Source organism: Brachycentrus maculatus, unplaced genomic scaffold, assembly GCF_059751285.1.
Source record: "Brachycentrus maculatus isolate JH-2025_06_01 unplaced genomic scaffold, ASM5975128v1 h1tg000529l, whole genome shotgun sequence".
NCBI lineage: Eukaryota > Metazoa > Arthropoda > Insecta > Trichoptera > Brachycentridae > Brachycentrus > Brachycentrus maculatus.
Genome location: NW_028281275.1, coordinates 449,864 through 468,754, shown reverse-complemented (window position 1 = coordinate 468,754; position 18,891 = coordinate 449,864). Strand labels below are relative to the sequence as shown.

Below are 18,891 nucleotides of genomic sequence, written 5' to 3'. Positions count from 1 at the left end.
GCATCATATAAACGGTGTGTTATCTTGATCATTAACACATGAAGGAAAGGTAATCAGTCCTCCGCTTCAGGTACCAGTCCAGGGTTATATTGAATAATATTACAGTAAAAAAATCACTAATATTTATTTGACCCCCTCTGGGAATCGAACCCGGGACCTCCAGTACGGTAGCCGAGCGTACTGACCATCACACTACGGAGGCATATAATGCAACTTTTATATTGATATTGTCAATATTATTCATATTTAAAGCATTTACTTTGTGGTTAGTAATTTTTACTTTTATGTTTTTTAAATTAAATGTTAGTAATATTACTAATATTTTTGTTTACAAAAAATAAAAGTACAATATTTATAAATCATCCGTAGTGTGAATTATCCAGTGTCTGATGTAATAAATAATAATGAGATTTTAAAAAAATTATTTTGTTTTAATTATTTTTGTTGCTCGAAATTATTTGATTTGATAATAAATTTTACACGACCTCGGTATTCTGTCTTTCTCAGAATTTATTATGGTATTATTATTATTATTTCCAGACACAACCAGACTGCCGAGAGCTGACGAGGAGAATGGCAGGAACTATTATTTCGTAACTCACGACGAGATGATGGCTGACATTGCCGCTAATGAATATTTGGAATACGGTAAGTTACATTTTAGTAATTAATCAAAAACCTGACACAGTTCTTTGTACAGCGAGTATTCCAAATACTCCCCGCATTTCTATTGTTACCTTAAGGGTCTACTTTTGGATAATTGTTGTTTTGCACTACGCATTCGAAACAAATAATTCTTTGAACAAATATTACTCACTCCTTTCAACAACGTCATATTGTATACAAAAATTTTTTAGGAAATCGTTTTTAAAGTTTAAAAATGTAATTAAATGTATTAAAAATAAATACTAAGCCACTTATTGAACTTTTTTACTTAGCAACTGATTTTTTTAGGGAAAACCAGATTGTTTTTTCTCCATTTGAAAAATATTTAGTTTATTTAAAAAATAATTAAACAATGCCTTTTCTTTAAAATGCATAAACAACACTTTCTGCCCTGTAGCAGGTGAATATTTAGTTAAAAATATGCCGCTTTTGCTGGGATATAGTAAATTTTCTGGGCATTCCGAAGACATGCACAACTGAAAATTAACAATTTTTTTATATATGACGTTTTTGAAAGGAGTGAGCGATATGCAAAAGAGGAAATGATTAAATGAATATGATTTTTTTTAATCATAAAAAATAACGTGCCTCCATTGAGTTTTTTCGAGGGCACATCTTGCAAGTATTTTTGTGATAACTATCAATTTTTCACGTAAGTTTTACAGGCAAATATGATTTAATATTATTCACATATTATTTATTAACTTATTTATAAACAAATATGAAATAAAATTGCTTATGACGTATAATCAAATACGACATGGCCAAATGATGCGATCTATTTAAGATCTACCCATCTCCATTATCCATTTATGAATAGCTCTTTTATACTTAGTATCGTTATTCAATGACTTTACGGAAAATGGAAGCAGGCTGTACAACTTTATAGCATAAAAAGTAATTGGATCGATGTTGTGCTCCTTCATTTAGTAAGCATCTTATATAAATAGTAATTTATAATATGGTTATGACTAAACAATGTTTGCTGCTTGTATATTTTAAACACATCAGCCGCCATGGAAAGCTACGAACACCTTCCAATAGACTTATGACATTATTTGCGTCAGTCTATACGGCTTTCGTCTACTCCTATTAACATTATTTAGTGAAATATTTGACGGTAAATTTTACAAACAAAATTGATTTATTGTTATTCCCGTTTGGAAAATGATTGATATTTTTCGTGAATACGAATTGTCGTTAATAAATCCAATATTGGACGGTAAATTTTACAAATAAAATCGATTTATTGTTATTTCTGTTCGGAAATGATTGATATTTTTCGTTAATATGAGTTGTCGTTAATTAGTCAAATGTTAGACGGTAAATTTTACAAACAAAATCGATTTATTAATATTCCTGTTCCGAAAATTATTGATATTTTTCGTAAATATTGTTGTCGTTAAAAAATCAAATGTTGGACGGTAAATTTTACAAACAAAATCGATTTATTGATATTCGTGTTTCGAAAATTATTGATATTATTAGTAAATATTGTTGTCGTTAATAAGTCAAATGTTTGACAGTAAATTTTACAACTTAAATCAGTTGCAGTTTAATTTTTTTTAAATGATTGATATTTTTTGTGAATATAAGCTGTCGGTAATATAAACTTTACCATTCGATCCGAACGCTCGTGAGAATATTTTGAGTCCTTGCACGTCCCGATTCCGATTACATTTTGTACCTTATGTCTGTATATCGGTACAAAGCAGATGAGGTCGTGGGTTAATTCAACTTTAACCGCTTTTATTCATGAACTTTCATACGAATAAGGTTTATTTACTTCCCATAAAATTCGTTCCGGCCGCCCTTTGGGATAATTTTTCTTAATGCCGACATCTTCAGTATTCGCCGAACGCGGAAATTTCCTAAAGGGTACTCTTTATTTTTATCATAAAATGATATTTGTGTCTTAAGTATCAGTGTAAATATTACTCAATTTTGTTTTCAAGGCACTACCTCAAATTGGTTACATATTTTTGGGCATTTCCGATATTAATGATGACAATCATCTTCTCATATAAACTTCTCCGTGTTTCTCCATTTCATTGAGCTTTAACATGAATATAAAAAAAACTCGTAATTTTACTTTTTTACCAAATTTCAGCTCGTTTAATATTTGATAGGCTGAAAGAATACAATTCCAAACCACTCTGTCTTTGCAATCATTCTTCGCCTCTTCCACATTCATGCATCTCCTCATTCATACCCGTCGATGATTTCGAATTCTGACCCGACCGAATTCAAGTATTTAACATACCTGATCGTTCCAAGTTTTCCTCTGCTTCTTTTTTCAACTACTTTCACATCATAAATTAGTTTTACCGTTTTTTCATCACTCATTCATTCCACGTGTCCGAATATTTTGAACAAACGAACATTTATATTTTATGGTAATATATCCAAAATAAAACAAAATGATTGGATCGAATTCCACTTTTATTTTAATGTTTACAATGATATAGAATTCGATCCAATAATTTTGTTTTATTTTGGGTACATTACCAAAAAATTAAAAATGGAATTCTATTAACTAACTGCATTTAAATGAATATTTACATTTTTATTAAATGATAAAATAGGTTTGAAATAGTTTATCGTTTCAACTTTTCATATTGGCTGAATCAACAGATTTTCGGATATTTAATTGAATTATTCGTCGTCCTTTCAGGCACCCACGAGGATGCCATGTACGGCACCAAGCTGGAGACCATCCGAAGGATCCACGCGGAGAGGAGGATGGCAATCCTCGACGTGGAGCCGCAGGCGCTTAAGATACTGAGAACTGCTGAATTCGCACCGTACGTCATCTTCATAGCTGCTCCAGCTCTTCAGAACATAAACGATGTAAGGATATTATTTATTGCGACACTTGTCTCTGAAGTAAGGCAATCAATGTACCTTAATTTACCTGACAACATTTTCGACTTTTGGAAGCATTACAGAAATTTCATGCATGTATTATTTTCTACACTTGTGTTACGTTCAATATTCTGCCCATTATTGAACATACATCGGCAGTGTAGAGGCAAAGGGATATATCTGTCTCAGACCAAATTTTACAGGAGAGCAAAAACAAACTTGTGAAATTGAATATTTTGTTCGGATGGCATATGCACATATCTTAATAAAACTAAATAAGTATTGCAACTACAGCTATATCCTTTTGCTAGATTATGGAATACACTATTTTAGACATTTTGTGGAACAAACTTAGAAAATGAAAAATTTGACAGATATACACTACCGACATATCGCTCACTCCTTTCAAGAACGTCATAAATCAAAAAACTTGATTTTTCAGGAGAACGTTTTTAAAGTTTAAAAATATAATATAATGTATTAAAAATAAATATCAAGCCACTTATTGAACTTTTAACAGTGCAACAGATCTTTTAAGGTAAAATCTGAAGGTTTTTTTTCTCCATTTGAAAAATATTTAGTTTATTTAAAAAAATAACCAAACAAAACATTTTCTTAAAATGCAAAAACAACACTTTCTGCCCTGTAGCGGGTAAATATTAAGTTCAAAATATGCCTCTTTTGCTGAAATATTGTAGGTTTTCTGGACATTCCGAAAACATGCACAACTGAAAATTGACGATTTTTTATTTATGACGTTCTTGAAAGGAGTGAGCGATATGGTTTTAATTTTTGGAACTTATATTTGCAATGCTCTTGAGTAGTAATTCAATAGATTTTGAAGTCAAGCCGATGTGGAGCCATTAGTTGAGAAACTTGTACAGTATGTTTATATACATGTTTATATATTTATGTCAAAAATATATTCTAATATACATACATACATATAAGAAAATTATAATCGTATATTTTATTACGTACATACGTACAATATTTTATACATGAGTGTGTTTTACATACTCCTAGTATGTAAAGTAATTCGTAAAGAATCTTACATATATTCCATAAAGGTCTCTGCTAATTAAAAAAAACTTATTTAACTCAATCATAGATATTGCTGAAAAGTAGCATGTGAAAGAATGTCTCTATTGAAGCATAAATACAACTTCCGAAATATGAAGTATTATCATACCGCCTACGACAGATTGTAAGCCCTGTAAATACCCAAACTTCCATATATGTCTATATTGATAAACGTTTTAAATTTTATGCTTTATTATATTTGATATTTTTAATTTATTGCCGACGGATGTAAGAGGTAAAAATAAAATATGGAACAAAGGCAAAATAAAGGAATGGGTAAATGATCGAGAGTTAATTTTATGAAAATTGTAAAATGTTTACATTCTTAATTTTTTTTTCTCTTTTTTGTGTCTATATTAGGTAAAAATCGTTAAAAACAATAAAAATGTATTAAAAAAGAACTCCACCGACAAGACACACAAGGTGGCTTGGTTGGTCTCTGAAAAAAAAAAGTTCTAAATATGTATAAATTGTGATTCAAAGAAATGTAAATGTATGTATAAATATAATGTTAGTTAAGGAAGTGAAGGAGAGAAGGAATATGAGGGAAAGGATAAATACAAAAAATGGTTAGGATACTCAAGAGTCCATATTCGTACTAGCTTGTTTAACTTAGATACTATGTACAAATGTGTACGTATCCTTTATAATAGAAAACATGTTATTAATATTTTTCTGTTGAGATGTCAAAAAACGAAGTTTTTTTTTAAATTATATATGTACGTATTATAATTATTTTTATTTTATTTTATTTCAGTACGACGGCAGCCTGGAGCGCCTCGCCAAGGAGTCTGAGCAGCTACGCCAGATGTACGGCCACTACTTCGACCTGACCATCGTGAACAACGACATCGAGGAGACCATCGCCACCCTCGAGTCGGCCATCGAGCGCGTGCACACCACCCCGCAGTGGATCCCCGTCAGCTGGGTCTACTGACCCCCGTGCGATAGCGCCGCAGCCGCCGCGGCAGCCGCGCTACTTCTCGGGGACTTCCACTACCTCTAGGCGAGACGAGACGAGACGCTTGTACCACTCTACTCTGCAATACCTCCTACTGATCAGTTCAGTCACCAATACATTAGTCAAATATGTGCGCACAACCTTCGCACAACGCGTTTGGAGACTTGTCTTCATTACCTCTTACTGATTAGTTCAGTCGCCAATACATCAATCAAATATGTGCGCACAACCTTCGCACAACGCGTTTGGAGACTAGTCTTCATTACCTCTTACTGATCAGTTCAGTCGCCAATACATCAATCAAATATGTGCGCACAACCTTCGCACAACGCGTCTGGAGACTAGTCTGCATTACCTCTTACTGATCAGTTCATTCGCCGATATATTCCAAACTGCATTAAGTGTATATATGCGCACAGCCTTTGCACATCGTGCCTAGGGAATAGTCTCCTTGGCAGTACACCAGAGACGAGACGCTTGTACCACTCCACTGCACTGCTCACTTCGGTCGCCGATACTTTAGTTGTATGTATATGTGCGCACAGCCTTCCCACAACATGCCTGGGAACCAGTCCCTAGAGAAGAGACACTTGTACCATTCCACTCTACAGTACCTCCATCGGTCGCCGATACATTCCAAATTACATTATTTAAATATTTGCGCACAGCCTTTGCTCATAGCACCTAGGTACTAGTCGGCTGTTCAAACTTAAAACACAGTAAGGGATTTTTTTTGTAGTACGTTTTTTTGCATTTTTGGGCTTAGTAGAATCTACTTATTCCAAAAATGCAAAAAAACGTACAAAAAAAAAAATGTCCTTTACTGTGTTTTGAGTTTGGACACCCGTAGTCTCCTTGGTTGTGAAAGACGAGACGCTTGTATCATTCCACCCTGCAATACCTCTAACTTCTTGCTTCTATGACCGATACATTCCTAATTGCATTCATCAAATACGTACGCACAGTCTTTGTACAGCGCGCCTGGGGACAAGTCTCCTTGGCGGTGCCCAATCACAGAAATAATGGTAGAAGAAACAAGTATAGGAGCACCCTATCCAGTCTGGTAGCATTGGCATCATGTACCATTCCACTCTGTAATACCTCTAAACTGCTTACTTCGGTGGCAAATACATTGCATTAATTAAATATGTACTTGCTTCACCAGTACTTGCATAAGTTACATTATTGACGTCAGTGCAATAACTAGACATATCGGTTACACCGGTATCTGCACTAGCTACAAGTATCAATGTTCCGGACACTAGCGCATGTAATAATTTCTCCAGTTGTTCTGCTTGGATCATTTGCACGTTTCATCACTGACTACCTTCTGTGGGTGCCAGAACTAACTACTAATGTCTATCACTGCCAACACTAGGGCACTTCTAGATATTTCTTCACCAAATTCGTATTTATTTAGATTGGCAGAGGCAGAGACATTGAAAGCTATAAAATGTAAATTAACAGTAAAATCGAGTGTATCGCTACGTATGTAGTTCTTAAAAAAATACTTTTGCAAGAGTGGTCTTCAAAAAGCCTTGAGCTTCTGTGTGAGATCTAAAAATTCGGTGGGAGCTTTCAAAGCACACCAAAAACTTTCTCAGCTAGCACTTACAATAGAACCTTTCGTCTATTTTTTTTAATTCAAATGTTGTTACCACCAAGTACAAGGTGTTCGAAGGAAGTAGCACTTCTATGTCACGGCTTGGGAGATGATTTGTTTCGATACCTATCAGGTCATCGTTACTGCTTTCTTACTTATATGACATTATCATTCATCGAAAAAATTCACTACACCTTATAAGGCACATTGCGCACTTAATACTATAATATCTCTGTAACATTTATGGTCGCTAGGGGATAATATGGTAGCAGAGTGCCGAAGGATTCTGTGGAAATATCAGCCCTTACCGCGACCAAAAAATGCTGCACTGGTCATTTATATTACTTCTAATTCTTTTGTTCAAAAAGCTATTATTACCATCTCTTGTGATACTCGCACTTATGTTGACATAATGTGACTTATATGTTAGACATTCCTGTATAATTTAATAGCTTAATCTTCTCTTCACCTTGCATGGTAGGTCTAACCTTATTTATGTAAACCAGTACCCATGCAAATTTTACTACGCAAATCCTTTTTAATATAAACCAATCTTCACTCTAGCCTTAATTTGGAAAGTTTCTCTAGAGACAGTGAAGTCATTTATTTTATTTATGTATTTTGCTGTTCCCGGCATTAAGAGCTCATAATATTGTGCATTGAAGAATAAATTAATATATGGTAAATCAAAACAACGATGAATCGTAATAAGTATTTTATTGGCTTTCGTCAGATGAGTTTTATTTTATTTCAAGATTATTTCGTTTTCTTATACTCAATAATATACGGAACTCTGTATGTATTGTATCAAAAATAACTTCTTTTATTTATTAATTTGGTATATAATTTTTTTTAATAACATAATGATTTAAATATGATGATAAAACACTTATATATAAGACCACCTTTTAGTTTATTAATGTAAACACAGCTAGTTTCAAGAACTACAGATGTTTGAAAAATTGTATTTTCCCCTGTTGATCTATAGTTCTCGAAAGTTGTCGTGTTAAGAATAATAAATTCAAAAGAATCTTTTAGTTTTGATTTTATTTCTATTTAAATTAAACGTTTTTAAAATATTCAAAAAAATTGGCCCAAATAAATAATTCAGAATTTTGTGATTAATTTGTTGTCGAAACACGTTTTTTTTTAAACGAAGGTACAGTTTACTACAATTTGAGTTTACCAAATTAAATATAGATCTTTTCTTTGTAAATTTACAAGTTTGTGTGAATATTTTGAGTGATTAAGCTATCATAGTTTTTTTTTGTCATTTTGTCATATATTTTATATGTAATTCCATTACTGTAAGTACTTTTCCGATTTATTTAGTATAATGTACAAAGTGTATCATTCCATATGACGTCTTATTTATTTTATTAATGATTTTGTTTAAAGGAACTACCATACATAATATTACATTATTATCATTTAAAATTATTGTTACTTTAGCGATGGTTGATTTACTACAAAAATATTTGTTTTAAATTAAAAAAAATATAATATATAATCATGTTAAATATTCGTTTTGGTAAATAGTAACTTTAGTTAATCCGAATTTTATCTACGTAGAAAAATATTTACCGTGTTGAATTTTTAAATACATAAATTCATAGCACAAATAATGAATTCCGTAGGCAAAAATACTCAAACTGTTAATATTACGAGGAAAAAAATTAAATTGACATCAATTACCATATGAATTAAATGATAAACATTCCAATATATTTACTATAATATGTAGAAATAATTTATTGTAAAAATAATGATATGTACATTTAAAGAAATCCCATTCTTTCTCCATTCATAAAAATATTCTCCGTATATAATATTGTTATCTGATATTATTATGTAGTATATTACATTGATTTATGTCTGTTTTGTATGCACAATTATAAGTCAAATTATGTGATTTGTTATAAATAATTTAATAGTGAATATTTAGTGTTATGCAATAATTAAATATTTAAAAAAGTATGTATTAATTAATTAATTAAACAAATATTTCGTGTACTCAACAACAGTTACGAAGCAGCTTGAATTACAAAGCGAATTAATTAAATTAATCGGTTTACTGAAAAACATATAAGAGCAATGTATTTATATTCATATTATAAATTATAGAAAACAAGCAATGTAATTTTTATATTTCATTTTTAGCGATTCCTTTCTTGACATGTTAATTTTTTGATATATTTTATTAATATTAAATAATGAAATTTACAATACATTCATAATTTCCTTGTTTGGTATTGTTAGGCAATAAATGCAAGCAATCCAATTTATTAACAAAATGTAAATTACTTAAATCTTTCTCTTCGATTTTGAGATAAATTAAAAAAAAAGTTTAGGGGAAATGAAAGGCTTCGTAAGGAAAAATGTTAATTTGGATTTTTAGAAAGTTATACGAGGGTTTACATATTGTATAATTAATTAAAAGGGTGAGTATAATATTGTATTTCACGTGTATCTGATATAAATAAGGGATAAGATTTCTGCATTACCTATTAAGTCAACAAAATAGGACGGACATCTCACCACATAATTAAATAATAAATTAATTTAAGCTAGCATAAAGTAGTTTAATAGAATCATACAATTTTAAATAGCATTTAATTTAAACTTAACTCTAGGTGACTTAATGATGTTTTTTGAAACATTTCGTGAAAACCTAATTCCGTATTTATTTAATCATTCAATACTTAATTCTATCATGTTATACACACATTCTTTTACACATTCCTTTGCTCCTTACGATTATTTGTGAGAAAAATATGAATTTTTAATTTGTTGATTTTTAAGAGCGTTTTATTTATGTTTTTCATCTAAGTAATCATTCATTATAGCTGTTGTAATATTTATTGAATTGATTCGATTAGAATTCGTATTTGTGAGTAAGTTTATGATATTCACGTTTTTGACGGGGTCGTTTTCCGTTGTAATATGTTTGATAGGTTTTAGAATGTCATTTTCAGCAGTTTATTTCATTTTCAATACCCTTTATTTGAACCGTAGTTTAGGCTTAAAATATAGGTAGGAAATTTAATAATGAATCATTAAACGAGTTGCATTAAAATGTAAAACTGATAAGTGTTCACATTATAAACAAATGAAATATTACCTATTGAAATAAATAAAGTGCTGATAATTTCAAGACATTATAATTCAAGTGTTTTATTGAACAACCCTTTTCCCCTATACAATACACACTATGTTATATATTAGCAAATAACTAAACTTTATTTTTATCATACACTTGAAAAAATCTCATGGCATACATTACATATTATACAATATAGTATGAAATAACAACTTTGTAATTTTTTCTACATGAATTTTATTTTACCAGCACCCGGGTTTCATCATCATCGTTTTGAATATCATCACGCTGGTGAGATCAGATAAAATTCATTGTTATTTACACAACTAGGCAGGAGTTGAAAACTATAATTTATGTTTGTATTTTAAACAATTATTTTACATACAACATTTTGAGTGTGTCCAAATACTTGTTCACAAAATCTGGATTATCTCCAATTACAAGAATTTGAGTAGTGTGGTTGTCAATAATGGGTAGAATTGGTGAATGTTACACGTGTGTAAAGTGATCACTTAAACCAGCCTATGACGGTCGTAAGCCCCGTAAATGCCCAGACTTCCATATTCTTCTTCATCTTTGATGAGATGTCAAAAAATAATATTAATTATTTTACAATTATTCACAATTTTTTGGATGTGTTCTTTTATATTAATACTTAAACTGTAAATAAAATCTAACGTAATTTGCTTGATGATATATGTTTTCAGTTCCATAATTGTGGGTTTGTATATTATAAAAGGGATCATCGAAGTGAACGTGGTATTTTTTATACAAATGACAGTAATTAATCAATTTTTGTAATTTTTCACGTTTACGCAAATGTTTCTTCGCTAGATGCTTAATAGACCTAGTACTTCTCTCGAGTTGAGCCGCGGGTTTTGTAATTTGATTTTTTTCTGAACTTCCATTTCGGAGAATCTCTCGGATTTCTTCAAACGACTGTGTCCTAAATCTACGTTTGTCTGTGCTGGAAAAGCCGATGTCATAGCTGCTAAAATCCAGAAAAGAGGCCATATTGTCAGCTAGAAAAAAATATGCGGTTAGGTACTTGAATTTAAATACACATTAATTTTTAATTAAAAAACACATTGAATTGAAATACACTTCAATTTAAATACACATTAATTTTTAAAAACATGGCACGATCAGGTATGCCAAATACTTGAAAGTGGTCAGGTTAGGAGTCGTAACAATCGGCGGGTATGTGTGAGGAGATGCATGACCGTGGAAGAGGCGAAGATTGTTTGCAAGGACAGAGCCCCTGCGGAGAAGCAGCGTGATGGTAAGTTAGTTAGTTAGTTTTTAATTTTTAATAATAACTTATTTTCAATATGCAACAAGCAACGTTAAATCGAAATAAAGGGAGGCTTAAAAAAATATGAAATACAAATATTAGGAAGAGTAGATACTATTAATTTAGAGTAAAAGAAAAAATACTTATTTTTATAGACGTTTTATTTCAATCATACGCCAACGTTTTTATCTATCTACATAATAAAAATGTAAACGTTAGTTTGTTCAAAATCTTATGTAAATCTATATGAATAATTCACCGTTTTCTGTGTAAAATTTGATACAACTTGTATAAATATATTAAATAATACGCGTGTTTGTACGCTCTTTTCTTTCTTTTCCATTTAACCGGGCTATCCACACTAAGCGTATCTAGACAGCTAGTCTATGATACAATAAAAACAAATAGCTGTGTCCTTGTTCCATTCATAAATATTTCAATTTAATATCATTTGCGTGGGAAAAATTAGCCCGTTATCAAAAATAGGCATAAGCCGTGGTAGAATGGTATTGAACTCTTTCTCTAAAACCGCTACACTAACCACGTAACCACAATTCGAGCCTTTACCGCTTTCCATTGCCACAATGCTATTTTCAACGCCACAATTTGAGCTTTACATTACAATGAATGTGAATTTACGTGTGAAATTTTCATATGACAATCAATTTAATTATAACGCACATTTTATTGATTGTAGCGTATTTGTATTGAAATTAATTTATTTTCAAAAAATATTTTCATTATAATTCGGCAGTCATTTTGTAGTAAAATTATTCCATTTTTAATTTGAGTTTTACTTGTAAATAACGCTATTTCTTAAAATATTTTGACACGTATTTCGACGCATCCCCATCATTTTGTGTTTGAAAATTATGCGGAATGCATAGAAACACATGTCACAATAGATTTTATGAAATGGTAGTATATACTAAGTAAAACTTTAAATAAAAAAAGAGCATACACATACACAACAACAACAAAATAGGGCATAACTTATAAGGATTTACATGCGTGGATTTACATGCCTAGATAGATTAATATTAACATATAATAGCAGACCACATGTGCTGTCAAACAAGGAGATTTTTTTTAATCCCTTTTAAAAAAATATATATCTAACAATAATTGACATACCAAAATCATTGAGAATAACTTTTCACTAATTTTCACAAAGAAATGTTTATTGTACACGAAAAACTCAATCATAATATAATTAAACTTACCATTTTTAATTCGCTGAACTGGTTATATACCTTTATAATTTTAGTTTAAAACACTTATCACAAGGAACGTTTTGCAAAAATAATAAATAAATTACGTTATTATAAACAGTTACTAGCTTACTGTATGAATGCCTCGGATTTAATGACTGATTAATTCAGAACATTTGTATTTATTGCAAATTAATACGAAATACCAAACCACGTACATTAATTCCAACGCACATACTCGTACCTTTGGTCGTAGACATCAGTACTATGTGCACATACTTTATATATCGCTTACTCCTTTCAACAACGTCATATATCAAAAATCGTCAATTTTCAGTTGTGCATGTTTTCGGAATGCCCAGAAAATGTACTATATACCAGGATAAGAGGCATATTTTGTATTTTGAAGAAAATGTATAGTTTAATTATTTTTTTAAATAAACAAAATATTTTTCAAATGGAGAAAAAAACCTTCAGGTTTTACCTAAAAAGGTTTGTTGCACAGTAAAAAGTTCAATAAGTGGCTTGATATTTATGTTTAATAAATTTTATTATATTCTTAACTTTAAAAACGAACTCCTGAAAAATCAAGTTTTTTGATATATGACGTTGTTGAAAGGAGTGAGCGATATTTGATTCTTCGAAAATATGCAATAATTATTGCTAAAGGTGTAGAAGAATCCCGCTTCGGAAAACTCCTTCAGACACATGGAACAGATCAATATCTCTTCCTACAGGCATAACCATCGGCAGGTTGGTCCTGTGTATAGGAATGTGAAACAATCTATGCCGATGCTGTCTTAGGTAACTATCGGGAACATACAGACCAATGCTCCGGATAATTTCAGGATTATCGAACGTACCGCGCAACAATCCATAAAAATGCGTAATCAAATATACATTCCTTCTAGTCTCTAAACAATTGACATTGTGACATGTCAGTAATATGTCTGACCTTACCTTAAAATTATCAACTATTTTGTATCCAAACTGAATAGGCAATAAAATATCTTGCAAATTAAATTCATCATTGGTTAATTAACACGGAATTTATTTACCTACCACATTCCTATTATAATCGTGTAACGGTTGACTGTACGTCACGTATTCATGGTTCGAAAGGTGTTACGCATATGATCCATAGTATACTTTGCTTGTAGACTTATGGATTTTAATATAAAGGTAGTTAATGATTATTTTGGACATAACGAAATACAGTTTTAAAAACCAAACCCTGTGATATATTAAACCCTTATTCGCACCCAATGGTGCATAGGGCACTGCGTTACAAAAACGCAGTGTTATCTTGATCGTTTACACATGAATGAAAGGTGATCAGCCCTCCGATTTAGGTACCATTCCAGGGTAATATTGAATAAATATTACAGTGAAAAAATCACTTATATTTATTTTACCCCCCTTGGGAATCGAACCCGGGACCTCCAGAACGGTAGCCGAGCGAACTGACCACTACACTACGGAGGCGGACTAAAATAGAGTGGATGTCACTCAAAAAGAGTATTTTGTAAATTTTTAGCGTAGATATCAATTCTGTTTGGAAGTGATATCTACGCGAAGTTTTCCTCTGCAGCGCGATGGTTAGTTAGTTAGTTATATTAGATTATGTGGTGACTATGAAACAGGATGAGTAAATATGGATGTAGTGAAAGTATGATAAATTAAAAAAGAAACAGTTTTCGTCTAAATGATTTATTGTATTTATACAGAAAAATGTAGAAGAAAACTTATCCTAACACTGAAAAAAATATATAAATGATGAATTATGAACTAATTTTCACACGTATCAGAATTGAACAATACAGAGAAGAAGGCTTATGCAGAAATATTGTATAAAACAGTGAAACTCATAATGAGTTCCTCTCATAACGAGTAATTCGAATAGCGAGCGAAAAAATGTGAAAAAGTTTCTCAATTAACGAGCGATATTTCGCATGAGTTACAGAAAAAGGTCAAGTCCCTTTTTACGACATTAACTTGTGAGCCGGGACTTAAGCGCCAGTCAAAACAAAAACTGTTTCGCATAACGAGTGTTTCACTTAACGAGTAAGATTTTGAAACGAATTATGCTCGTTATGAGAGGTTCCACTGTACACTGTTTTTTTAATAGTAATGTTTCTTGGCGTGATTCTTGGTCTGTTGGTAGCTGTCGTGGTGGGAATGTTTGGGCTTCTTAGAATGCTGAGGTGACCTGGAGTCCCTGCCTACTGGAAGAACTTTCACCAGGTCGGACTCGTCTCCAGAGATTAGATATCCTGTATCTAGAAGGCTGGTGATGATATCACTTTCATCGGGGAAGACTTCTCTCGGCTGGAACTCCTCAACATCAGGGTGTGATGAATAATCCGGTACTATCGGATTGGCAGCCACGGCGATGACTGCCACAAAGCAGGCGAGTGAAAATAATACCTGTAAAAATACATACAGAAATTTACTAACTAAAAAAACTAACTAGCCATCACGCTGCTTCCTCGCAGGGGTAAGCAGAGAGAATAAAAGAGAGGTCTTTGCAAACAATATTCACCTCTTCTACAGTCATGCATCTCATCATACAAACCCGCCAATTATTCAAACTCTTGACCTCATCCCATGATGAAGTATTTGAAATATTTCATCATACCAAATTTTCCTCAGTCTTCATCTGCTTCTATTACCAACCACATTCCCCTCATAAATTTGTCTTGTGACATAAGTTTAATATTAAGACAGCTCCACTTACGGTGTTTGATCATAATGCTGAATGCATCGAAACACGCGTTACAACATATTGCAAGACATATATGATGAGAGTAAATACCAAAAAAAATTAAACACAAAAATGGAGCCTACGAATGTGAAATATGTATATCAATAAATGAAAAACTACAGAATTATTTACTTGTTATTGTAAGGAAGTGGTTTAGCGCGTTTGGACCCAGGTTCGAACCCGGGGTGGGAAATAAAATAAATATTAGTCTAATATGGACAAAAAATCCAAAAACTAGTGACCGGAGCACTGGAACGATCACACCACGTCCTTCCCTTCATAAAATTAATGTCATGCAAACACTGTATCAATCCCTATGTAAATGGTAAATGGGTTCGATAAATATTAGAAGAATATTGAAATATTATTTGGTCTGAATATTTTTTCATGTATTTTTTTTTAATTTTAAATTATTTCTTTAAAAATGTATAGGCTTACGATTAAAAACAACGTATGGTTGTAAAAAGAACAACATGCCCGTAATGCACTGTCAAATATATATATATATATATATATATATATATATATATATATATATATATATATATATATATATATATATATATATATATATATATATATATTATATATATTGTAAACAATATCATATTAGGATTCTTATATTATTATACTTAGATTATTCCACTTACCAATTTCATGATTGGAGGTAAAGTAAACACTGACAATCTATCCACTTCGAGCGTCAACGACTTAGTGAATAAACAGGGGTGAACTGTTGTTATTTTATACTCGTACCCTCAATAAGGGTTTGGAACGGAACATTGAATAATGTAGTCATTTGAATGGGGCGACCATATTTCTCCACAGCTTTAAATATTCTCAATTTAACATTGCACTCTATTTTTTTATACGTCCCACATAACTTCTTAAAACATAAGATAATGTAAGTTTACGATTAAAAAACGGTGTATTCATGGTTTAATATGCATATTTTATTTATTCTGAAAATATTTAATACCTCAACGCTCAAGTTAGGAGTCTAAATAATTGGCGAGTATTATGAGGAAACAGAGTGGTGTGTATGTTTCCAAAGACAGGGTGGTGTGGCGTTCTAATCTCTCTGCCTACCCTCATGGAGAAGCGGCATGATAATTAGTTAGTTTTAGTTACTTTAAATACCTCAAAATAGTCAACTGGCGATGTAACTTTAAAATACCTTTATATGGTACCTATCTGAATTCTATTAATCTAATACGTTTGAACATTCGAAATTCAAGTATCTGCAATGGGATTAAAAAATTATATCTGTGAAATCAAACATATATGAACTTTGTCAACATATATGAATGGTTTTCTATAAAATTGTGTGAAAAGGACTTTTTATTGTTCGTAAACGTAAGTTATAGGTATATTTCTTAACTTTTAAGTTTTTTTTTTAATAAAATAAATACGATTTTGTATACTAACATATTAATTTAACTTTTTTTTAAGTTGTACCATTTTTTTAAATCCTGATTAATTAATTTGATAAAAAACCAAATGAAATGAATTCTGCGAATGTCAATAAATGCTTTATTTAGGTCACAATAAAATATCTTGGTTTGTATTACGCAGTTCTTTTTGTGACTTTAATTTTTTACTCATTTTTTTTTTTCATTATTTCATTCACTTTGTGGTAAGACATGATGAAATTGTAAATGATGCTTCATTTTTCAGGTCTAAATATAAATATATTTATTTAAATAAAATATAAATATATTTATTTAAATTTAGACCTGAAGATGGAAGCATATATGAAGAAATTGCACGTAAATAATTATCTCAAAATCTTAAATTATTTTAGTTCCCCATAAAAATAAGAATAAAACCCCTGGTTACCCGATTTTTGTTGATGGGTCCCACGATTATATTATCGATCGAATTCTACTATTCCCCGTTTCAATATCAATCGATTAAGATTTCAGTATTTTATTTTATTATTATATATTATAATCAGTACATTAGATAAAAAAAATACAAAATGTTAGAACCACAATCATCTGAGTGTATGATGTACATATATTTATTTGTTATAAACATGTATACCTATTTTTAATACGGAATGAACCATTTTGCCATAAACTTTTAAATTGTTATTACAATTATCAATTGCATTATAAATACTAATATTATTGATTTTTATTACGTGGGTAAATATTTGCATATTAATTTCATATGATTCGATCGCTAATTGGATTACTAATTTCTAATTGTTATAAAAATACAACTGTTCTGATGTGTTCCAGAAGAAAATGAAATACAAACATAATAATTACATTTAAGTTTTGTACTGATTTTTCTTGGTGGAACTGCGTTTTATATAATGAAATATCAACTACATATATTATATGGTATAGTTTTTTCCACATCAATTTTATTTAACTGGTCTCACTAGTCAAATATTTTTTTTTTGGAAAAAAACTGTAAAGTTGTTATTTAAGTTTATACATATATTATAGCCAGTAAACAACCTCCATAATCAACAGATATTTTGAAATTTCAACGACATTCTACCATCTTACAACAGGTATAAAAGTACCTTCAAATGTATAATATTATAATGTATTACGCTATATTACCTACCTGCAGTACAATACCACAAAGCTTTTTTAGAAATTGTAGTTATTACAATATACGTTTCTCCCTGTGGTTTTCATAAATACAATAAGCTGACCATCATAATCCTCGTTGTCTATAGAAACCCAAGCAATAACATAAAAGTTCATTTCCTTTAAACTTTCAAAATATGGGTAAAAGCAATAAACAGGTAGAAATGTTAAAATCTTCTCTGAAATTAGATGTCCAATGTGGCCAGTTTTTCAATTTACATTAAGTTTCCTTAATTAATTTTACTACTAATACGAGTACTTTCGCAACTTATGTCTGATGTCCCATGGATTCGAGATTTTTGCGTTATTTATTTTTATACAATACTGTAAAATATATACTCCTATAACTTCGATAGCATTTTTTGCCAGTTAGACAAAAATTAAGATTTCGGAGATTTTTTGAGAATAATCGTAAATGACGAAATGAATTTAAAATCGCAGGCTGTTAATAAAAGTATAATAAATAAATTGGAAAGTTATTTCATTGTTTTGTTTTAAAAATTTATTGTTTTAAAACGATAAAATAAAATAACAAATAAAAAAATCTATCGGAAAACAATCTATATTTTGGAACAAATTGTAAATTTATTCATGGGATAAAATGCTTAAACTTTCATTTTAAAATCTAAAATAATAAAAGCTTCATTTTTAAATCTGAACTCAATATCCAGTTTAGAGACAACAACGGAGTAGTTGTTGGAATGAACAATAATACCTTAATGGTTAGTTTCTTTT

At 30.7% G+C, this 18,891-nt stretch overlaps 2 protein-coding genes across 5 annotated transcripts in view; one reads left to right on the top strand and one right to left on the bottom strand.

Moving 5' to 3' along the window:
• The window catches only part of CASK (peripheral plasma membrane protein CASK), a 753,263-nt gene extending 742,936 nt beyond the window's left edge, over nucleotides 1–10,327 (top strand). For all 4 annotated transcript variants that reach the window (XM_088272869.1, XM_088272867.1, XM_088272866.1 and 1 more), the window contains 3 exons: nucleotides 541–648; nucleotides 3,341–3,516; nucleotides 5,372–10,327. In XM_088272869.1, coding sequence (XP_088128995.1) covers nucleotides 541–648; nucleotides 3,341–3,516; nucleotides 5,372–5,551 — 464 coding nt within the window. In that variant the 3' untranslated portion in view covers nucleotides 5,552–10,327. The remainder of the gene's footprint in view (nucleotides 1–540; nucleotides 649–3,340; nucleotides 3,517–5,371) is intronic.
• Nucleotides 10,328–14,485: 4,158 nt separating this feature from the next.
• LOC148301688 (uncharacterized) lies at nucleotides 14,486–16,231 on the bottom strand. The gene is made up of 2 exons (XM_088272862.1): nucleotides 16,198–16,231; nucleotides 14,486–15,210 (listed from the first exon to the last, which is right to left on the bottom strand). Exons 1-2 carry the CDS (start codon nucleotides 16,204–16,206, stop codon nucleotides 14,905–14,907), a joined length of 315 nt encoding a protein of 104 aa, XP_088128988.1. The 5' UTR covers nucleotides 16,207–16,231; the 3' UTR covers nucleotides 14,486–14,904.
• Nucleotides 16,232–18,891: the final 2,660 nt, after the last annotated feature.